Source organism: Electrophorus electricus, chromosome 19, assembly GCF_041902795.1.
Source record: "Electrophorus electricus isolate QZ-2024a chromosome 19, ASM4190279v1, whole genome shotgun sequence".
In the NCBI taxonomy this organism is placed as follows: Eukaryota; Metazoa; Chordata; class Actinopteri; order Gymnotiformes; family Gymnotidae; genus Electrophorus; species Electrophorus electricus.
In genome coordinates this window covers 5,822,259-5,845,000 of record NC_137515.1, presented here as the reverse complement: position 1 = coordinate 5,845,000, position 22,742 = coordinate 5,822,259, and the positions used below count along the sequence as shown (strand labels likewise).

At 47.3% G+C, this 22,742-nt stretch overlaps 3 protein-coding genes across 3 annotated transcripts in view; 2 read left to right on the top strand and 1 right to left on the bottom strand.

The window, feature by feature from the left end:
* atg101 (autophagy related 101) overlaps positions 1 to 1,571 on the top strand; it is a 1,598-nt gene extending 27 nt beyond the window's left edge. Inside the window, exons 1-2 of the mRNA XM_027029226.3 lie at positions 1 to 581; positions 666 to 1,571. The exon at positions 1 to 581 is cut by the window's left edge and continues 27 nt beyond it. Coding sequence (XP_026885027.1) covers positions 330 to 581; positions 666 to 1,070 — 657 coding nt within the window. The 5' untranslated portion in view covers positions 1 to 329 and the 3' untranslated portion in view covers positions 1,071 to 1,571. The remainder of the gene's footprint in view (positions 582 to 665) is intronic.
* Positions 1,572 to 2,055: 484 nt separating this feature from the next.
* zbtb21 (zinc finger and BTB domain containing 21) lies at positions 2,056 to 8,683 on the bottom strand. The gene is made up of 2 exons (XM_027029225.3): positions 8,429 to 8,683; positions 2,056 to 7,442 (listed from the first exon to the last, which is right to left on the bottom strand). The coding sequence occupies exon 2, from the start codon at positions 7,433 to 7,435 to the stop codon at positions 4,385 to 4,387; it is 3,051 nt and encodes a 1,016-aa protein (XP_026885026.2). The 5' UTR covers positions 7,436 to 7,442; positions 8,429 to 8,683; the 3' UTR covers positions 2,056 to 4,384.
* Positions 8,684 to 10,047: 1,364 nt separating this feature from the next.
* On the top strand, positions 10,048 to 22,011 carry umodl1 (uromodulin-like 1). The gene is made up of 16 exons (XM_081702938.1): positions 10,048 to 10,196; positions 10,547 to 10,789; positions 11,080 to 11,241; positions 11,470 to 11,576; positions 12,837 to 13,023; positions 13,532 to 13,669; positions 13,986 to 14,198; positions 14,509 to 14,627; positions 15,235 to 15,454; positions 15,930 to 16,067; positions 16,314 to 16,843; positions 18,113 to 18,276; positions 18,584 to 18,823; positions 19,310 to 19,469; positions 20,568 to 20,652; positions 21,059 to 22,011. Exons 1-16 carry the CDS (start codon positions 10,121 to 10,123, stop codon positions 21,241 to 21,243), a joined length of 2,967 nt encoding a protein of 988 aa, XP_081559064.1. The 5' UTR covers positions 10,048 to 10,120; the 3' UTR covers positions 21,244 to 22,011.
* The last annotated feature ends 731 nt before the right edge of the window (positions 22,012 to 22,742 follow it).

Genomic DNA, 22,742 nt, shown 5'->3' with positions numbered 1-22,742 from the left:
AGGCCACAGCGCTTCGTTCTCAGAAAAGCAGACACCGCAGGTTAGCTAGCTGGCCGAGCTCCTTGTAAACATGTTATACAGACGCCAGTGACCCGTTCGCCTGGTATAAGAGCAAAAGTAGCTAAATTTAAGCGTTGTCTACGTGGTTCACCTATCACGGACAGCACCAAACAGCCTTAACCGGGAGCGCGGCTGCTAACCCCGTTAAGCTCGTTAGCCACCAGCCGCTGGCGTGCAACACTGCTACCCGAGTCTTGTGCAACTTCGTCCGGATCAAAGCGCTAGCTAGTGTGCGAAACGAACCGGAGGCTTTTCCTCGACTGTCCGCGATGAACTGTCGCTCGGAGGTCCTGGAGGTGTCGGTGGAGGGGAGGCAGGTGGACGAGGCGATGCTGGCGCTGCTGCACACGATTCTATTGCACCGCAGCACCGGCAAGTTCCACTACAAAAAGGAGGGCACGTACTCCATAGGCACGGTGGGGACGCAGGACGTGGACTGCGACTTCATCGACTTCACCTTCGTGCGGGTTTCTTCGGACGAGCTCGACCGAGTCATCAGGAAAGCGGTCGCGGAATTTAAGGTGAGCCGCAACGTGTGCCGATCTGCCGCCTGTGTCGAGTTTTTCATTTTTCTCAAACCGACGCTTTCTGCATCCTTTCGTTAGGACGCCCTCGGGAGCTCGGGAGGCGACGGCATGGGCCAAATCTCGCTGGAGTTCTTCCAGAAAAAGAAATCCCGATGGCCGTTTTCTGACGAGTGCATCCCCTGGGAGGTCTGGACGATAAAGGTCAACGTCGTGGACCTGGCCAACGAGTACGAGCGACAGATATGCCGTGAGAAAGTGGGCGAAAAGCTCGGCGAGAAGGTCATCAACGTTGTGGAGGTGATCAACCGGCACGAGTACCTGCCCAAGATGCCCACGCAGTCAGAAGTGGACAACGTGTTTGACACGAGCTTGAAAGATGTCCAGCCGTACTTGTACAAGATCACCTACCAAATCACAGATTCCCTCGGGACGTCCGTGAGCACCACGATGAGGAGGCTGATCAAGGACACGTTGGCCTTGTGAGAACGTCCCCTACACGACCTCTGGAGCCTCTCTACCAGGTGTCCTGCTTTTGCATTGACCTTACCTGCAAAACACGGTGCATGTACTCCCTAGGCCAGCAGCAGGTCTCGGATCAGCGTGGGTTTGTTTTTCATGAGTTTAAATGGCTGTTTTCTTCATTGGTCAGCTGTCTTTTTTCCCACATGTAATGAATGTACTCCTATTTCTGCTCCTGCCTGCTTGGCCTGTCAGTAAGTAACACTATTCAGTGAGTTACTCCCTTAGAAGCTGCACAGTAAAACAAAACCACAAGTGACGGCCTCGGCTCCAGAAACGGCGTGGCATCAAACTAATGTTTCGTTGTTTCGTTGTTTTTTTTCCCTTGTACGATGTAAAATTTAATCTTGCACACAAAAACCTAACGTGTATTTTGTACAGTGTAATGGTGTGGTTTGTTTTCGAGAGTAAAAGTTAAAGCACTCTGTTGGCTTTCTGCTGCCAGGGTTCTGCGCCTCACTGTCATGTCTTTGCCTTCCAGCTTCACATCTCTGCTACTCCGTGTGGAATGAGTTATTTGAATTTGGACGGAAACATGTCCAGCCATTCCGCTTTGAGTTGAAATTGTCAGATGTAAAAAGGCACAAGAAAGCAGTTGTGTATTTGCAGCACAAACACTATATACATGCTCTTTTTTTCTTAAATGTATTTGACCTTTGATAAAAGTCCCATTGACAGCATCTGCAGATGTTTTGGACACCCCAGAGCTGAATTATGCTGTTTGAAGATGAGGCAAAAATGACCCAGTTCTCCATAGAAAACCATGGTACAGAGCCATGGTACAGAGAGAGGCTGTTCTCGTTCAGCTAGTGCAATGGTCAGTGTAGAATACAGTGTAAAGTTTTTGTTATTTTCTGGAATGTAAAATTTCATGACGTAGGTGGGTTTAGAGGAAATACAAAAGTGACAACAGGTTATTAAATCGCAAAGAACTAGGAGTCAAAGCCAGTTGAACAGTCTAAAACTTTATTTCAAAAAGCAAGCAGTAAAACAGGAGAAAAGCGCAAAACACAATAACTGGATGCATTTGTAAAGCCACATAAGGACAGTTTATAATTACAAATATTGTTATTGCAGGGATACTGTAGAAATACCAAAAAAGATAAAAACCTTTTCATAAAACAAAAATATTGATACAAAAGTCAACAAGAGACATACAAATGCTCTTATGCATTAAGTCATATTTAGTCATACAATTTCTGAATCTAAATCAATCATGTTATATTTAAACATCACAAGCATCTTACTGAAGTAAAGCTTTATTTCTCATACATTGCTGTACAAAACTGTTGCTCTAAAAACGTTCATAAATAAGATATTTAATGTCATGTAAGACTGATACCAAAGCTATGTGATTGCTGAATTTCAATGTTATAAGAAATATCTCCCAAGTAATATTCAGACCAACACCATCAGAGCAAAAATACTTTTCTATCGCAACATTTTCTTCCATGAATATGAGACGGTGAAAGCACACAGTGCATCACAGAACAATTGTTTCAGTTTAAGAGTCGATTCCTTGCTCTAATGAGGAACATTTCAACTGTTGCTTAAATTGAGAAGATTTTCTAAGGAGCGGCCAATAACCCCTTTTGTGCTTCCAGAGTTTTAATAACTAGAATATGCATGAGGCAGAGAGGCCATGTTGAGCTGGACCTCAGAAATGCCAGACCTGTTAGCTTCCCCTCTATATCACGGCCTGGTTCGTTACTGTGTGTATTACTTCAGTAAGGAGTCCCCACACTGTAGTGCAGTGAAGTACTGATGCAGCACCAGTTCTGTGAATGTGCTTGCTGTGCCGCCCAGTACGGACAAAGGAAAACCTCTCACATATCTGCACACACACTGCAGAGCTGACCATTGGACCCGTATACCAACACACAGCACCACTAGGACAGCCTGTGTTCTGAACACCACTCCCTATGTGTTTTGGATATATATATATATATATATATATATATATATATATATATATATATATATATATATATATATATATATATATAAAAAGTGTTCTGTTTGTTCAGTACAGTATAATTCACCAATCTCAATGTCTATAGTGTCAAAGAGCACAGCTTTTTGAAGATAGTTAAACAGAGAGGTCTTTGCAACGAGAAATTCAGATATAATGAATACAAGGTTTGGTTACATTAGTAAATGTGCACAGATTTATAGTAATCTCAATAAAACTAATAATATGCATTTGCCATCGTATTTGCAATACTTACATCGACTCAAACAAAAGCCTCAACACATGCAGCATTTAGTGACAAGGATACATTTCTAAAATTAAAAAAATGAAGAAAACCAAAACAAACCTCATATTCCATGCAAAAGAGAACTTAAATATGATGAGATAAGGGATACAATGGAAATGTTTTTATTAATTTTTATAATGCAATAAGGCAACCCAAATCACTGAGGAATTACTATAGTGTTTAAAAAAAAAAAAAAAAAAAGTTAGTACTCTGGTGCAAATGATCAGGGAAGGATCACATCTGCACCACTGGGTGCAGTTAGACTTTTGTCCATTTCATTTCAAATGGGTTGAGGACTGTAGAGACACAATGTCCAGGAGAAACACTGTAATACACATTAGTACATTACAATAACAGAATGGCAAAAAATCCTTTACTGGGGTCAACTACCTCTGAGAACAGTGGTCTTTGAGTTGAACATATTTTTGATAAGAAGTACAGACAGTTCTGAATTATTTAAGTGTTAGTCAACAGAATGAGGAAGAAAACTACCAGGAGAGGGTGGAGGTCATTTCTGTACATCCTACACAAAAACACAGACTTACAGACTTATTGCAAGTTCTTAACAAGACCCATACTTTTTGGAGAAGGTCCAATTCTGAGAGAAAGTCTCTCCAAACTGTTTCAAAATCTGAAAAACATTTAGGTGGGATGTATGTTTATATGAGTGTACACAAAGTGGAGCATTTCTCTTTAGAAAATTAATTTCTATTCAGGTATTACTACATATAGTAAGTGATATGGTCTTAGGTGTAACTGAGTCTACCGTGTGAACGAATCAAATTCCATCGCCTTCTGGCCTTGACTAGCATTGGAGTGTTAATATGTTCCTGCTGCCCAGGATCAGATTTTAGTCCTGTTTATGGGGATTTCACTCACAAATGCTGATCTCAAATCAGCACTCTGAGATACGTCACGAACACCACCTCCACTCAGCAGAAATACACGGTGGAAGCTTCAGCCAGGACCTGTAAGCTCCGCTGGGTCCCTAAGCACACGTGAAGACTCCACTGAGCGTGCTCACGAGTGACTGTGGCTCTGCTCATGACTCCACAGGCTGAAGGCCGTTTTAAAGGTCCTGTGGCAGAGCTTGCACATGTACTGCCTTTTGAAGGTGAGGGCAGACAACGTGGGTGCGTGGTAGAACAGCGTGTCCGATTCCTGAGCACTCACCGGCTTCTCCGCGCCGTCCGGCTTGGCTAGAGCTTGCTCCCCACCTCGGTTCTCGCGCCTTTCCGACTCCGGCCTCGCGGGGACAGACGGCGGAGACGCAGAGCCCCCGCGCTCCTCCTCCTCTGTGGTCAACCCCGTCTGGCCCGCTTTCGGAGGGGGCGCTCGGGAGGCCGGCGGTTCCGGGACGACGATGGTGAGAGGTGGGGAGGGCGAAGGGGAGGACGGCTGCCTGTCCAAGGTTCTGGACCCCGGGTCTTCCGAGGAGCCCACATGGGACTGGTAGTGGCTCCAGAGGCGGAAGTTGGTGCGGAAGGCTTTGTGGCAGATGTGACATATGAACGGCTTGATGTGGCACAGCAGCTCCTGGTGCCGCTCCAGGTCTTTGTGGGAGCTGAAGAGCTTGCCGCACTTCTCACACGGCCACACGCCCACCTCTTCCGTGGCCGCGCTCTCCACGGCCGGCTGCACCCTGTCCGCTACGGCCTCCTCCTGCGGCTCCTCCTTCACCCTCAGCTCACCCTGCCCAGAGCTCAGGTCCTCGGGAACATAAGACGACGAATCCTCCGAGTCAAAGGTGGGGGGAGCTGAGGAGTCACTGTAGGCTGCTTCTTCCCTGTTGTCGGAGTGTCCCGCCGGTTGTTTAGAGGCGGGCGGGGCCACAGGGGGCTCCACCGTCTCCTGGTCCGCGTCCTGCTGCCAGGCGGTCAGCTGCTCCCCGCCGGTCATCAAGTTCTGGTTGTGCACCTCAACTTGGTGACGCCATATGCTGAAGGAGGATTTGAAGGTGCGCATGCACTCCAGGCAGGTGAGCTTCTTGTACTTGCAGTGGGCCTCGTGGTCCTTCTTCACCAGTGCGTTGGAGAAGCGCAGGCCGCAGTAGGGGCAGACCGTGGCGTACCTGCACGCCCGCTCGTGACTCTCCAGCTCGCCGAGCGATGCCAGCTTCTCGCTGCACAACCTGCAGGGAAAGGCGTCCTTGCTCTGCTTCTCACGGACGTGGCCAGCCTGGACCGGTCTTTCGTGGAGGCCGCCGCCTCCGCCGTCCTCCCGCGCGTCCACGCTGGCCCTCTCTGCGGTGTGGCTCTTCATGTGCAGCTTGAAATGCGACTGGATGAAGAACATCTTCCTGCAGTACGGGCAGCCGTAGGACCTGCAGCGGCGGCTCCTCTTGGTGAAGGGCTGAGACTGCAGGCTTTGCTTGTTCCGCCTCAGCTTCACGATAAGGGCCTTCTTGATCTCCCGCTCGCGCACGATGTCTATCAGCTTCCTCTGGAACTTCTCATCCAGCACTGAGTAGGAGCTGGAGGAGGGAGCGGGGTTCTGCACCACGCCGTGCTGGGTCTGGCAGTGCGTCCACACTTTGAAGTTGGTGTGGAAGCGTTTGTGGCAGATGTCGCACGCATACGGCTTCTCCGGGTTGTGGTACATGTTGACGTGGCGATAGAGGCCTGCGTTGGACCTGAACACCTTCAAGCAGCTCCAGCATTTGAACATCTTACTGGGCCTCAGCTCCCCAGGCTCGTGGGTGCCGTCATCCATGTTGGATTTGCGGGACGCCTCATCAGACACACTATCCTCGTGCGTGAACTGGTGCTCATTTAAAAGCCTGGATCTCTTAAACGGGTTCGAGCTTCCTTCCAGTTTAATTTTCCTTTTTGCTGAAGGACTAAAATAACCCCTGGGACCTTCTTCGAAGTTAGGCTGAAAATCTTTCAGGCTCACGGGCAAATTGTCCCCTACGGTGATCCGTATGATGTCAGAGGGGTCCGCCAGCGGGCTGCTGGGTTCTGTTTTAACTCTGACCTCTTCTCCCTGAGCGTTGTCATCATCAAGCGTGTTGTGCTGTTTGGATTTGCTCTCCCGCCACGCCGAGTCTGCCGTTTTGGCTGCGAGTTTTACGACCGACTGTTCTCTGCCGTGCGAGTCCCTCAGCTCCAAGACAGGTGAGAAGGCAGGGAGCGGACTGTCCATGGACAGGGACCTTCGAAGCAGGCTTTTAATGAGCGGCCCACTCCTGTCTATAGTTTGTTTGTTTTGTTTGTGCGGGCCTCCAGGGACTGGCTTCGAATCAGGCTGGCAGTCCACCTTCTCCTCTGACACAGACTCGTCGCTCTGCTCGGAGTGCAGGCCTTCACTCTGTCCGGATTCGCTGAACGACACAGAGGAGGTCAGCTGCAGCCTCCCGGAGGACGGCCTGGGCTCCGCATGGCTCTTCAGTATGGACGGCAGTAAGGAGACCACGGGTTTGCGGTCGACATCCTGCGGCGGACTGTCCGCGTTTCTGCTGACGGACGGAGCGTGCGTCCCCGTGTTGCCGTGGCCCGGAGAGCAAGGCTGGTCCCGGGAAGCCGGGGAAGGCAGGGACTCGGCCGAGGTCGAAGCTGCATGTTTGGGTATGCGTTGCAGCCCGGTGCGCCCTCTGTGAGCGTCTCCCGCTCCTCCCTGCCGGACTATGACGCTCCTCTTCTGGCGAGGGCCGTCGTCCTCCTCAGAGAAGCACAGCTTCTTCCTGGACACGCAGTACGACACCTGAGGCCTCACGGACATGATGCTGGTCAGGTAAGGGATGCCCAGGCTGTATCCCAGCTCCTGTACCACAGCCAGGCTGCTCTTGTCTACGAACAGCGAGGAGGAGTAGATGTAGTTCAGCACAATCTCGAAGGCGTCCGGCTCGCAGAAGTCCAGCTGCACCACCGCGTGGCTCTCCGCGTCCTTCCGGGCGAACAGAGAATGGAAGTACTCGCTGCTGGCCGCCAGGACGCTGCGGTGCGCCTGGTAGTGGTGTTCTCCTACCACCAGCACCACGTCGCAGAGGTGGCCATGCAGACGCTGCTCGTTCAGGAGGCCCAGGACGGACAAGGCGTGGCTGGGGCTGCTATAGTGAACCAGGCTCTCCATCTCTACCCTGGAGGACAGAACACAGTACACGCTATAGGAAAGGGTGGGGTTGTCACAGGATGGTGTTTTTAGGCATTTTTAGTATTTGGTGAATATGATTTGAGTGACGTTTCATAAAGGTTCATGTGTGTTCCATAAGGTACTCCTCAGGTGAGAAAATAGTGAAAGGATTAAATATATATAAATGTGTTATATGTAAACAATACAGACATACTCATTAAAATTTTATACATGGACTTTTCATAAATGCACAATTGTCTGCTTTATCGCTGAAAAGTAACAGTAGAACATTTAATGTAAAACTGTGAAAAATGGAATTTGACTGAGCCTAAAAAAGATCTGAGTAAGCAAAAGAGGACACACCCCATAGCCAAGCACTGAAGAACGTGCTAAATCTGTACACATGTTAGAATGGCACAAAAAGTCCTCAGCAAGAATTATTTATTTGCATGTGGGACTGTAAACACGCCAAAGAGCCTTCTGTTTCTGACGCATGCGCACATCGACGCCCGATTACTTCATGCCTAATAGACGCGGGCTCGCGAGAATATTTGGTCATGCAACATGGCGTGGAGTGTGTTGGCAAGTTTGCGCCACACTGCCACAGCCCCTTCTGCGCGTATCGTGCGCGTTACCGGACCCGCACCAGGGGAGAAGCACCGGTTGCGTTTGCACTACTCCGTGCAAGCCCAAGCGCGAGCTAGCGAAGGAAAGTGCAGGAACAGAAATCTGAGCGCGCACCAAATCTCCTGTCATTTCTCCTTTCCTCATCGCACCGATACGGGACGTGTTTGTGTGTGTGTGTGTGTGTGTATGTGTGTGTGTATGTGAGAGAGAGAGAGAGCGCGCGAGCGAGGAAGCGAGAGTAACCTCCTCGGCGTTACGTCAGGAAAGGCTGCTTTAAAAAAAAAAAAAAAACCCAAACAGAGCTTCAACTACCTGTACAAGCTCGCAGACGACAGCGGTGTGAAGTCGTTTAGAAGTCTAACTCACCCCGAGCGACGTGTTCGAGCCCCGCGAAAGCCCGCTGCGCGACTTTATCTCAGAGTTGCGTCGACTGTGCGGCAGTCGTGATTCCATCCATCTTGTATTTGACGTCATCCCACTCCAGAGATGAGGTCATCGCCCAGAACGCTCGTCACGTGTGCCGCGTCGTGATAGGCTGCTCGCGCGCCGTGGGCGTCTGCGGAGGAAATGACAGACCGATTTAAAAGTGCAAGGGCTTGCACGTAGACTGTTAAAGAGACAGGCAACAGTTTCAGCGTTCAGTCTCTGAAAGGGTGTGTTTCCTGAGCACTGGGCGGCAGTTGTGAGTTTTATGTGTGATTTTCTAATAAAAAAAAACAACTTAGTGACTGAAGAATTGGTCCTATTATCTGGATTCGTTTCGGTTTCAGGCCGTTGTCTAAAGTGAATAAACACTGTATTTTACACTTGTGTAAAAAGTGTAAAATATCTCGTATTTTACACTTGTGTAAGTGTAGGCCAAGAGCTCGCGGCCATGGAAAACTACCTTCAGCTACTTACCTGTGACCACGAAATAACTCATCACGGCAACCCAGCCTTTGACGGAGAGTTTATTCTACAAGGTGTAATTGTGGCTGGTCCTCCAAAACTAATTAAAACGGCATCTCGGGCAGGGCTCGTCAGCTGTCCCCTCGAGAGACACGTTTACCTGCTCTGCCTTACTGCAAAACAAAACTGCGAACAACACGCTAGAATATAGCAGGGAAGTGCGTCCAACACGAGGCTCTCTTTAACATCTTAAATTCATTTTTTAAAAAGATTTCTGTCATAGCAAGAGCTACAGTGCCATCTCTTCGCCCTGCACGAGATCGCATTAGAGACTCTGTCACTCAGAACCAAATTATTTATGCTCGTTAACCAGCGCTTGATTTAGCCAAATACCGGGAAGATGAGGATATGGTAACTGCGTGTGTTTGTGTCTGATTGAATAATTAAGCGGCTTGCACTTTAAAGTTTTCCTCCATCAGCAGTTGATTAGTGCAGGTATGGCATTCTGACGCGTGACTTGTGAAAAATAATGTAGCACCGACGCGGATTTTCTATGAAAGTCTCGTATAGTTATACCTGTGAGTGTTATGTGTATGCCTTTATTTGTGAGTGGCCTCCCTGAAGTGAAATACGAGTGGGGACTGTAAAGAACAGACGGGGAGACGTGCTAGTCGGCGCCATGGTAACGGGGGTGCGAGCTGACTCACTGGGGCACAGTGCGCGTGTTTGCAGCCTCTTTCAGCGTCACTGCTGCGGGCAACGGGAGTACCGCGCGCTCACGGCCCGTCCGGCCTCTCCCCTGTTTACAGCACTACTGTCATCGATGCCATCTAAGGGCCCGTTTCAGAGGCCCCCCTCCAAAGCCAATACATCAAACGCAGTATTTCACAGCGTTTACCACGTATGTTCTTGCAAAGCATGGATATAATGACCGAGTAGCTCTGTTTACAACGGAACGTTTTTAGGCGAGGTTTCTGAGCGTAGCAACTGCCCCGCAACCATAGTGCGACAGGCTCTGGGGACTAGCCGTGCAAAGGGAGCAAAATGAGAGGCAGGCGGGTTGCAGCTGAGGCTGGTTACCACCACACCGCATCTGGCTGTGGAGACAGAGAGCGGTTTAGTATGGTTTAGTATGGTGCTTACGAGCAGCGTCTATTGCGGTGCCTCAGAATGGGTCGGTTCTTCTGTACCTGGTTTGCCTTGACACTGTTTGGTCTTGCCAAAGGACACAACACTTTTTACGAAGGTAGGGAGATAAGTCAGGTCGTGCTGTGTGGTGCTGGAGATGACAAAAGTTTGACTGTTTTAAATGTGGGCTAATGTCTGGAACATATTACAGGACAGCACTCGTTCTGACATTACAATGCATCACTGTCAGGTGTGCCATTAGCTTCTGCAGTTTCTGTAACATGAAATTAAGAGTTATGCTTATGGTGCTGAATATAATACAAACACATTTTTAGCATTATTTCAGGATGCTTTATTGAAAGCATAGTATTGCTGTATTTTCTGTTCGTATAAGGTGTAAATGAAGAACCAATAATATTATAGTTTGCAAGAGTGTTTGTAATATACAATCCATGCATCCCTCTGCAGGCTATGACCTGGCCCTGTCAGGTTACCACCTGTGCACTGTGACAGAGCTGGTAGCTGTGAATAATGTGGTCTCCTCTACGAGCTTGCGCACCGAAACGAGACCATGTGGAGGGTGGTTGCCATGGAGAATGTGTAATGTGGCGCGTTACACCACGACCTTGGAAACCCAGATCGTCCACATCCCCAAGCAGGTGAAAAAGTGCTGCGAGGACTATGAGCAGCTGGGCAGCTACTGTGCGCTGTGTGAGTATGATGCGGCACAGCCCGACAACGCTGCAGTACACGCGAATGACCACTAGGTGCAGCTGGGAAAGAAACGTCTGAATTTACAAGTTTGCCTAGTTCTTCAACTCTAAACACACACACACTCACACACACACACACTAAGGGGTTGTTTGTTGTTGTTATTTGTGTCTAAGGGGTTGTTTGTTGTTGTTGTTCATGTTTAAGGGGTTGTTTGTTGTTGTTGTTGATATTTGTGTCTAAGGGGTAGGATCTCACACATTTTTCCTTTGATATCTGACTAATGGCAGCCCTGAACAGGAGTGCCGAGTTCACTGCTAAACCTGGACGGTGTCCAGCACATCCCAGCCCTGCCCCATCCATCCCGTGTGAGTGGGACACCGATTGTCCAGGCTGGCAGAAATGCTGCCCCTCAGACAATCTGACTCAGTGCGTGGACCCTCACACACATGGTGAGAGATTCACACGTGGCTCCATTCCCGGTTTGGAGATCTGGACTTCTGCAAAGCTGCTTTACGCTAAATTCTTTACAAATAAAACTTAATTGAACGCTTATCACACTACAACAGTTATATCTCTCAGAATATCACTTTCTAGATACCTTATAGAATTACTTAGTTTTGTTTTTGTTTTTCATTTGAAGTACTGAATGAAGTGACTGCGTGTGTCTGTGCTGTTAGTGAATAAAAGCTGGTGGCTGAATGTGACAGTCGCAGTAAAAACAGAGCACAGCTTGGTGAACACGAGCAGAGGCGTCTTCAACCACACACGACTGCTGCACTCTGTGGTTCGTACATTCCAAATGATTACACATGATATACACACTCATCAGACAGTCTAGTAGAAACACCTTCATGGCAGCTACGATTCGTATGTCCGAGTCAGAGTGAGAGTCAGAGTGAGAGTCAGAGTGAGAGTCAGAGTCTGAGTCTGTCTACTTGCCCAGTTTGTGTCCTCCATCATTTAGTCCTTTGCAGGTGGTCGGTCTGACTGCTGGGTTGCTACTGGCTGGATGTGTTTGGAACCACTCTCAACCCAACACTGACACTTACACACGTACAAAAAAAAACCCAGCAACACTGCTCGGTCTGATAAACTTATACTAACAACACTGCTGTGTCTGATTCACTCACACTAGCAACACTGCTGTGTCTGATTCACTCATACCAGGAACACTGCTGTGTCTGATTCACTCACACTAGCAACACTGCTGTGTCTGATTCACTCATACCAGGAACACTGCTGTGTCTGATTCACTCACACTAGCAACACTGCTGTGTCTGATTCACTCACACTAGCAACACTGCTGTGTCTGATTCACTCACACTAGCAACACTGCTGTGTCTGATTCACTCATACCAGGAACACTGCTGTGTCTGATTCACTCACACTAGCAACACTGCTGTGTCTGATTCACTCACACTAACAACACTGCTGTGTCTGATTCACTCACACTAGCAACACTGCTGTGTCTGATTCACTCATACCAGGAACACTGCTGTGTCTGATTCACTCACACTAGCAACACTGCTGTGTCTGATTCACTCATACCAGGAACACTGCTGTGTCTGATTCACTCACACTAGCAACACTGCTGTGTCTGATTCACTCACACTAGCAACACTGCTGTGTCTGATTCACTCACACTAGCAACACTGCTGTGTCTGATAGCACTGGTCTACCAGCTCAGCCCTGTCACTATGGCAGAGTCGGTTTTGACAATATCCCACCAGCAAAGTAATATCCAGTTGGTAGTTGTCATGTAGTCAGAAACCAAATGAGGACAAGATTGGTTGACACAATGTGAATGCCCACAGAAGGAAGGCACTCTGTCACTGTAAACTTCTAAAACCTGTCTAGAAATTACGTCTACCTAATACAGGGTAGGTGCAAGGTTTTTTCCAATACAAAAGTTTTTCCAGTGGGCTCAAATCCCCAAACAAACATGCAAACAAACAAACAGTAATAAAATCCCAACCACAATGACCAACAAACTGGTGTTAAAGTGTTTCAGACTGAGGAGATGTTAGCCCTTCATGTGCTGCAGGTGAGCGGTGCCCTGAGCCCTGCTGCAGTGTCCGTGTTCCACGTGCTCTCATGGCCTGCCGGGCTGTTCTCCACATCCTCCACCCTGCTTCTCGCCTCCACCCAGAGCTTGTCCTCATCAGACATCTCTAACAGGCTCCAGCATCTACTCCTAAACATAGAGGAGGTGACTGCCATCGACGTCAGTGGTAAGGATACTGTGTGTGTGTGTGTGTGTGTGTGTGTGTGTGTGAGTGCGTTTGTCTGCGCGTGGGCAGGTGTGTGTGTAATGCAAGTATGAGTTCATATGTCCCTGTAGATTGCATGTCAGCCTGCATGTGTGAGCCTATGTGTGTTTATCTGCATGTGTGTGAATCAGTATGTGTGTCTGTGCGCTTTAACATTGGTTTGTTAGCATGATTCATTTTTGCGGGAACATTGTGCCGGCCTCAAATTCTTATTATAGCTTATTAGTCACATCAGAAACCTTCTTGTAAAGACCCCCCCCTGCCCCACCTCTCTCTCTCTCTCTCTCTCTCTCTCTCTCTCTCTCTCTCTCTCTCTCTCTCAATCCCTCTCTCTCTCTCTCTCAATCCCTCTCTCTCTCTCTCTCTCTCTCTCTCTCTCTATGCCCCCCCTCTCTCTCCCTCTCTCTTTCTCTCTCTCTCTCTCTCCCCCCCCCCCCCTCTCTCTCTCTCTCTCTCCCTGTATATACAGACGTGGATGAGTGCAGCATTGCTGTGCTGAGAGAGTGCTCTCCCCAGGCCTCGTGCACCAACACACAGGGCTCCTACAACTGTACCTGTCCTGTTGGATCCACTGACCAGAAGCCCAGCAGGCCAGGGACCCAGTGCGGTAAGTAAGATGCTGTGGTGTTGGAGCTGTTCTGCCACTGCTTGAAACGCCCCGAGTGGCCTGCTCACGCTACCCCTCCTGAAAACCGGACTGCACACAACTCTCGTGCTGTGAGATACTGTTTCTCACAAAATTGTTTTTCATTATTATTTATTACTGCTCCTTCTACAACAACAATTACTACTACTACTAACAACAATAATAATAATAATAATAATAATAAGCACTTTTAATGTAGGACCCAGACATCTCATTAACATATCATTAACATAATAATTTATAATAATTACTTAAGGATTTCTTGTAATGCCTTTAGGTGACACTTCGTCCTCCAGTGGTGTGCTCTCTAACACTAACTTGATCAGCATTGGGCCTTTGCTGAATTCTGGTGCACGAGCTGTCGTGTTCAGCACTCTGTCCACCTCCGGTGCTACACCCAATGCTGCACCCAGTGCTACACCCAACACTACAGGCACTACTTCCCACCCTCTGGCCAACAATTTGTCCAACAGTGACTCCCACATGTATGGTATGTAACCTCGAATGTTCTTACTGGTTACACCAACACTGCAGTAACATCGTTCCTTTCTTCAGAGGAAATGTATGTTTGCGTGTGTAGAGCTGTGTGTATGGTTGTGTAAAGTGTTTTTGGTTATTCTTTGTGCGTGGCACGTTCAACAGTGCTATTTCTCTTTTCATAGAGAAACTGAAAATTAATTATTAGTGCATTTACTGTGATGCGCCGGGCTCCTAAAGCAACGCGGATGACTAAATGCAGGCGTTCGGTAGTGTGTGGCGTGTTGAAGGAAGCCTGGTGTCCTGTGTCTCGCGCTTTGCAGCTGTAGGTGTGCAGACTCTTCAAGCCAAGGTGCGTCTGACGAGTGTGTCCTTCACCCAGGCCCTGCTGAGAGATGACAGCGAAGAGTACCACAACCTCAGCCAGAGAATTACAAAGGAGGTACTCACTGTCTCCCCTGCCAGTAAAGAAGAGGAGTTAGCATGAGAGGAGAGCTTGAAACAAATGTGTGTCTTTTCCTGACTTTTGAAGAAAAAAATAGAATTTTCTACATTTGTTTTTAGCATTTAACTATTGCATGATAGCAATAGACAAAAACTCACTGTAAGTTGGTGGTGGGAGCAATGCTTTGGACACCGAGGCTGTTCTTGATGCAGCAGGGTTTTCCAGCTCTGTTGTACAGATTTCAAGTCGGCATCTCTCGGGGTTCCCACTTCTCTCTGCTCACTTTGCCCCTCATTAAACGCCCTCTCAGCTCATTAGCTGATTAAAAAGATTGTCGTGAACATCTCTGTGTCCTAGAAAAGGATAAATGGTGCGTTTTATTTATATAGCGCCTTTCACAAACACAGAGATGTGATGGTATTCCCAGGCTTGCTATGGCATTCCTGGGACTGCGATTGGGAGCCACTCCATTACAGCATTTTAACCCACATTGCAGTGTTTCAGACACTGGACACTTTAACACTGTAGGAAGCTCCTGTGCGTGGTGTGGACCGTACAATGTGTACCGCATAATCCACCTCAGCCGTCTCCCCTTCCATTCCAGACGGTTCGCTCCCTGCCGCCTGACATCCTACAGCTGGTGCTCTCTGGGATGGTGAGGGTGTCGGTCACTGGGCTGTCCCCAGGCAGCGTGGTGGCCAAACTCAGCCTTATCTTCCAAGCCAACAGCACCAAGGACATCATGGCAGTGGCCCTGGCTCTGATGGAGTCTCTGCAGAACAGCTCCCAGTTCAGCGTGGACAGAAACAGCACCTTAATCAGTGGTACGCCTCCCTCCACGCCACACTGGTCTTTCTTCAGCTGTTAAACGACACTTTAGTGTGATTCATTCTCAAAGAAGTCAGCATGGTTGGATTGTGCAATGTCTGAATGTGATGTTTGTTTATATAATTCCAAATCAGGAAAAGTTGGGAGTGTGGAAAATTAAAAAAAAACAAACTTTATGTGGAATGTGTTGTGGTCCTAAAATGTAGGAATGGATGTATATTAACAAATGAAATGAAATTGACCAGAAAAAACCTGAAATATCTGCAATGAAACAAAAGCCACAGTAAATGTAAGAAACATTTGCATTGTTTTTTTTTTTTATTATTTATTTGCAGTTACCTTGTCTGATTTGGGGTTGTGTCATATATGGATTTGAATTGAAATCGCGAGTTTCTTGTAGGGTCATGTGAGGTGTTCCAGTATGTCGGTTGTTTGTGTAATAAGGTATGTTGTCTGGCTTCTCACTGCCAGACGTGAACGAGTGTTTGTATGGCCCGGCTGACTGCTCTCCCTGGGCTGACTGTGAGAACATCTTTGGGTCCTTCACCTGCACGTGCTTCAGTGGCTACACTGATGCGGATCCCTCGAGACCAGGGCGCACCTGCCAAGGTACAATTGGGGCCTGTTTAGCACTGCCTTGGCTCCAGTCCCAGCTGGTGCAAGTAACTGCTTTACATGACATGTTTTCATCCAATTATATCACTGCATATGTTTATTGGTTTTTGTTCCTTGATCACAGCTTTGGTTATTACATATTTTCATAAATGTATCATTCTCATTATCGCAGAGGTATTTTTTGGATCAGTTTTTACCCATACTTGCTACTCACAGTCTTTATTACCCCTTTATCCACAGCCCGTAGCAATGAGACAGCATCCAGCTCTGACCAGCTCATGGTCGGCATGCCGACCCAGCCGGCAATATTTAACACCCTTACAGTCAGCACTGACAGCACAGTGCACCCGAGTCCCCAGAACTTTAATGTGACCACAGCTGCAGCTGTTCCAGACACGACTACCATAGACTCGACCTCCTCAACGGTATCTTCCCTTATGATGGGCAACACTCTGCTCTCAAGTTCCACAACATCCTTAACACCATCCACCAACCAGAGCAGCACATCCGTGTCGCCCTCCACCACCGCCTGGACTGTAACCCCTGTCATCCAGGCATCTGCCCCGATCGTCTCCCACACGGAGGCCATCTCTGTGGAGTGCAGGCTGGGTTTCATCACCGTATCGGTAGCCCGAGACTTCCTGCAGCTCAGACACATCTCGGAGGCATCACTATACCTGGGCCAGCCTATGTGTGGCCAGAGTGATGGGAACAGCACCCATGTGAAACTCACCATGGCCTGGAATGACTGTGGAGCCTTGGTCTTCCAGGTAAGACTCCCACAGCCACACTCCTCGTTGGTCTCTGGGTAAGACTCCCACAGCCACACCCCTCATTGGTCTCTGGGTAAGACTCCCACAGCCACAACCCTCATTTGTCTTCAGGTAAGATGCTCACAGCCACACCCCTCACTGGTCTCTGGGTAAGACTCCCACAGCCACACCCCTTATTGGTCTCTGGGTAAGACTCCCACAGCCACACCCCTCATTGGTCTCTGGGTAAGACTCCCACAGACACACCCCTCATTGGTCTCTGGGTAAGACTCCCACAGCCACAACCCTCATTTGTCTTCAGGTAAGATGCTCACAGCCACACCCCTCACTGGTCTCTGGGTAAGACTCCCACAGCCACACCCCTCATTGGTCTCTGGGTAAGACTCCCACATCCACACCCCTCATTGGTCTCTGGGTAAGACTCCCACAGCCACACCCCTCATTGGTCTCTGGGTAAGACTCCCACAGCCACACCCCTCATTGGTCTCTGGGTAAGACTCCCACAGCCACACCCCTTATTGGTCTCTGGGTAAGACTCCCACAGCCACACCCCTCATTGGTCTCTGGGTAAGACTCCCACAGCCACAACCCTCATTTTTCTTCAGGTAAGATGCTCACAGCCACACCCCTCACTGGTCTCTGGGTAAGACTCCCACAGCCACACCCCTCACTGGTCTCTGGGTAAGACTCCCACAGCCACACCCCTCATTGGTCTCTGGGTAAGACTCCCACAGCCACAACCCTCATTTGTCTTCAGGTAAGATGCTCACAGCCACACCCCTCACTGGTCTCTGGGTAAGACTCCCACAGCCACACCCCTCATTGGTCTCTGGGTAAGACTCCCACAGCCACACCCCTCACTGGTCTCTGGGTAAGACTCCCACAGCCACACCCTTCATTGGTCTCTGGGTAAGTTGCTCACAGCCACACCCCTAAAATAAATATTAATTTCTGATTTTGAACAAAAAGTTGATCTAATTTATTCACATTGATTAGACTTTTTGACCTTATGTTAAACTACTGAACTACAGTACTGTATGTCAGTAGATTGAGGAGGTTAGTATGTATTTGTATAGACATTTATCCTCCCTTGCAGATATCTGAAGTTTGTTTTGTGTGAGTGTGTTACTGTATGTATCAGTTGCATGATTTATACTGTAAAGTCACCTTGGGTTTGATAAATATAAATTTAAGATATGATGATGATGATGATGATGAAGATGAAGATGAAGATGATGATGTTTGGTTGTTGTTTCCATCTCTCAGGACAACAGCCAGAACACCACGATTCAGGTGAAGCTCTATAATAACTTCACCCAGCGGATGGCAGCAGGCAGTGAGGATGTGGCTCCAACCGTGCAGCTGGAAGTGCCCATCATCTGCACCTACGTCAAGAGGATCACCATCTCCACAGGAAACGACCTCACCGGGTGACCTGCTGTCATAGCAACCACTTTCTCTGGGCCTTTTGAGCCCCCTTGTGCGTCTGCACCTGCACGAAACATGCGAGTGTTTGGAGAAAGTGAGCCAGGGCCAGGCTGGAGAGTTCTCAAATGTTTTAGAAATATTCAAGCTTAACTGAACATGCCAAGATTATGGATGTAAAGCTACCAATGTATGATAACGACTCTTGGACTTGTTTGAATAATTTTGCAAATGACTTGAATAGTAGTTTTTAATAGATAAGAAAAAAGAGTCATATTAACAGGCTTAATGCTAATGTTCTTTCTGTAAAAGGTTTGTAGCTTTGGTTGGTGATGCAGTGATGGGAATAGGGACCTTCCCTGTAACGGTTCGTCTGTTGAACGGCACGTCACCCCTGCCCCAGAACTACACCCTCTCCCCCAAGGATGAGGTCATCATAGAGGTGAGGGTGAATTCAACTGTACCCCAAATCAAAGTGGTGATCAACAAATGCTGGGCCAACCCCACCGCCAACCCCTCGACGACTCCAGTGTACGTCTTTCTGGAAAACAGGTCTGTATTTCTTTCTAGATTTTCTTTCTGAGCTACATATTGAACAACTGAGCAATTAAACAATTACACTAAATAACACACAGCGCCAGTGTCCTGCTGTAGCGGGATGTCCTGCTGTAGCGGGTTGTCTTAGGACGCTCCAGTGTCCTGCTGTAGGGGGGTGTCCTGCTGTAGTGGGGTGTCTTAGGAAACTCCAGTGTCCTGCTGTAGCAGGGTGTCCTGCTGTAGCAGGGTGTCTTAGGAAACTCCAGTGTCCTGCTGTAGCGGGGTGTCTTAGGAAACTCCAGTGTCCTGCTGTAGCGGGGTGTCCTGCTGTAGCGGGGTGTCTTAGGAAACTCCAGTGTCCTGCTGTAGCGGGGTGTCCTGCTGTAGCGGGGTGTCTTAGGAAACTCCAGTGTCCTGCTGTAGCGGGGTGTCCTGCTGTAGCAGGGTGTCCTGCTGTAGTGGGGTGTCCTGCTGTAGCGGGTGTCTTTCTCTTATCCCCAGCTGTCCTGTCCCAGACTCTTACACCACTGTGCTGCAGAATGGCAACTCCACCACGTCCCTTGTGGCAGTGAACATCTTCTCACTGGTGGACCTGAGTGTCATCTTCCTGCACTGCCAGATCCAGATCTGCATTGAGACTCCGCTGGCCACCTGCAGAGCTGTGAGGGCACTCTCACTGTACTGTTAGTGTACTCTAACTGTATTACAGTGCACTCTCACTGTACTGTTAGTGTACTCTAACTGTATTACAGTGCACTCTCACTGTACTGTTAGTGTACTCTAACTGTACTAATGCTACAGTGCACTCTCACTGTACTGTTAGTGTACTCTAACTGTACTACAGTGCACTCTCACTGTACTGTTTGTATTCAAACTGTACTGGTACTACAGTGCACTCTCACTGTACTGTTAGTGTACTCTAACTGTACTACAGTGCACTCTCACTGTACTGTTAGTGTATTCAAACTGTACTGGTACTACAATGCACTCTCACTGTACTGTTAGTGTACTCTCAATGTATTACAGTGCACTCTCACTGTACTGTTAGTGTACTCTAACTGTACTACAGTGCGCTCTCACTGTACTGTTAGTGTATTCAAACTGTACTGGTACTACAGTGCGCTCTCTGTACTGTTAGTGTATTCAAACTGTACTGGTACTACAGTGCACTCTCACTGTACTGTTTATTGTACTCTAACTGTACTACAGTGCACTCTCACCGTACTGTTTGTATTGAAACTGTACTGGTACTACAGTGCACTCTCACTGTACTGTTAGTGTACTCTAACTGTACTACAGTACACTCTCACTGTACTGTTAGTGTACTCTAACTGTACTGTTACTACAATGCACTCTCACTTTGCTGTTAGTGTACTCTAACTGTACTACAGTGCACTCCCTGTACTGTTAGTGTACTCTAACTGTACTAATGCTACAGTGCACTCTCACTGTACTGTTAGTGTACTCTAACTGTACTAATGCTACAGTGCACTCTCACTGTACTGTTAGTGTACTCTAACTGTACTACAGTGCACTCTCACTGTACTCTTCCTTCACTCTCACTGTTCCATGACTGTACCTTCACTATAGTCCCATTCTAATCTCCTTATAAACTCACTGTAGTCTGTTCATGGCCTTTATTAGGCTCTCCTGTTTAAGAGAACATCTAGATTCACACCATGATGTGTCTCGTGGCAGTATAAACACATAAGGTATGCCTTCATTCTCATGTGAAAGTAACCTTGGTATTGTTCTTTAGAGCTGCATGGGGAGGAGCAGCCGGGCTGCTAACGTCATAGAAACAGCAAGAGCTTCGTGTGGACCATTGCTGAAGCCTCAGACCAGTGCGATCTCTCCCCTTTCACACACACTCCTCTGACTCTCACATAAGTCAGTCATTTGTAAATTCAGTGAAATTTAGCAACACTTTCTAACACACACATGCAGGGGGCGCCATATGGGTGGCGGCTGGTAGAGGTGGGGAGCTGTTAATGACAGGGGCCCCAAAAAAGTCTTAGAATCGCATCTGCATTTTTGTCAATGGGGCTCAGTGTGATATCTTTTCATGGGGCCCTAAAACCCAGTAGATAAACACAGTAGACAAACAGAGAAATGGTCCCCTTTCATAGTATATTCTATACAAAGGATGCAGTATTATTGACCCATTATTTCCCATTGGGGCATAGTAGTTGTTTAACAGAGCAGTAATGCGTCACACGGTCCTGTTCTTTTCCTCTGTGTTCCTCTCAGAGACCCTTCAGGAGACGGCCCAGGACCTTCGTCTTGTTGGCTTTGTGCTGCTGGGCCTCGGCCTGCTCCTCTTCCTCCTCCTCGGCATTGCTGCACTTTCCTTCTATAGAAAAAGAATCGGGAAGTACAACTTTCACTTCAATTCTCAGCAGGAGAACTTCACCTATCATGTTTTTGACACCTAGATGTTTGCTGGTATTCGATTAGGGTGTTTTTTTTGTTTTTTGTTTTTTTTTTGGGGTGGGGGGTTGTTTCATTTTTGGTTGTTTGGTTTGGTTTGAACCCACATGCTTCATATTAGAAATTCTGTAAGATATTTTACCATATTTAATAATTTGTAGGTCAAGGTTTACTAATGCATAATTTTAGTATGCAATTGCTATGTTCATGTCTGTATATTTTTATATTTCCAAGAGATATTAATTATATTCTTTAAAAAAATTTATGTAGCTTTGTGTATCAATGATTAATTTTTTGGCAGCCAAGGCACTCAAGTATGGTATGATTCAAGCTGGTAGATAAAACCTTACACTGCTTTTCTTATGATAGTGGATCCTTCTTCAAAATAAAAGTCATCACAGGTCTATGTGTCTAATTGTATAAATGTCTTTAACTGTATAAGTCACCATACACCATGTACCAACCTAGTACAGTGCAATTGAAGCTACTCACGTTTGTCACTTCTTAGAGGGTACTGTTGCTTTAGCTTTGGGGACTTGTGTGTGATGATCACTATTGTATGAATTCAATTAGTTGGTAAACATGGAAGTTCAAATACTAATTTTCAGCATTGCATACAAGTCTTTGTTTGCATAGTTAAAGGCAAATTAGCAGTATCAGTACTTGTACAGTTATTATTTTAAGTAGTAAAAACTTTTCTGTGTCGCCTATTAATGGATAGTACAGTAAATGTTTCATGTTGCCTCATTTAAATAAAATTATGTTATTTGAAATGTGTAATTTTTTAACATACATTAATTCACTAATTCAAAATTCCCCAATTAATAAATATTTTTCCATACCAGGGCTTATGTGCTTCACATCCACTCTACACTGTGGAAGAAAGCTTGTAAAAGTGTGAGTGACCGGGAGGATTGGGTGTTTGTGTGCTTAAGGTGTATGTGTGTGTGTGTGTGTGTGTTCTCATGAGACCAGGAGGATACCATCTGCAGGGGGCAGGGTGTGGGGGTAGGGGCACACACACTCTCATACAAACACACACACACACACTCACAGACACACACTCTCACACAAACACACACACACAGACTCTCACACAAACACACTCACAGACACACACTCTCACACAAACACACACACACATCCACAGACACACACTCTCACACACACTCACAGACACACACTCTCACACAAACACACACTCACAGACACACACTCTCACACACAGACACACTCACAGACACACACTCTCACAGACAGACAGACTCACACACACACACACAATCTCACACACACTCTTACACACAGACACACACTCACAGACATACACTCTGCTCCAGCTATAATTCTGCGGTGGGCTTCTTCTTTTCTTTGCATTGTAAAGGCAAGGCATCTCTATGGTAACAGCTTAGTGTAACCTGCTCTGAACATATTTTTTTCATTTTAAATTTACATTTTAAAGCATTTAGCAGAAAGAGGAGAGATAGCTGTGAATGAAAGAGAG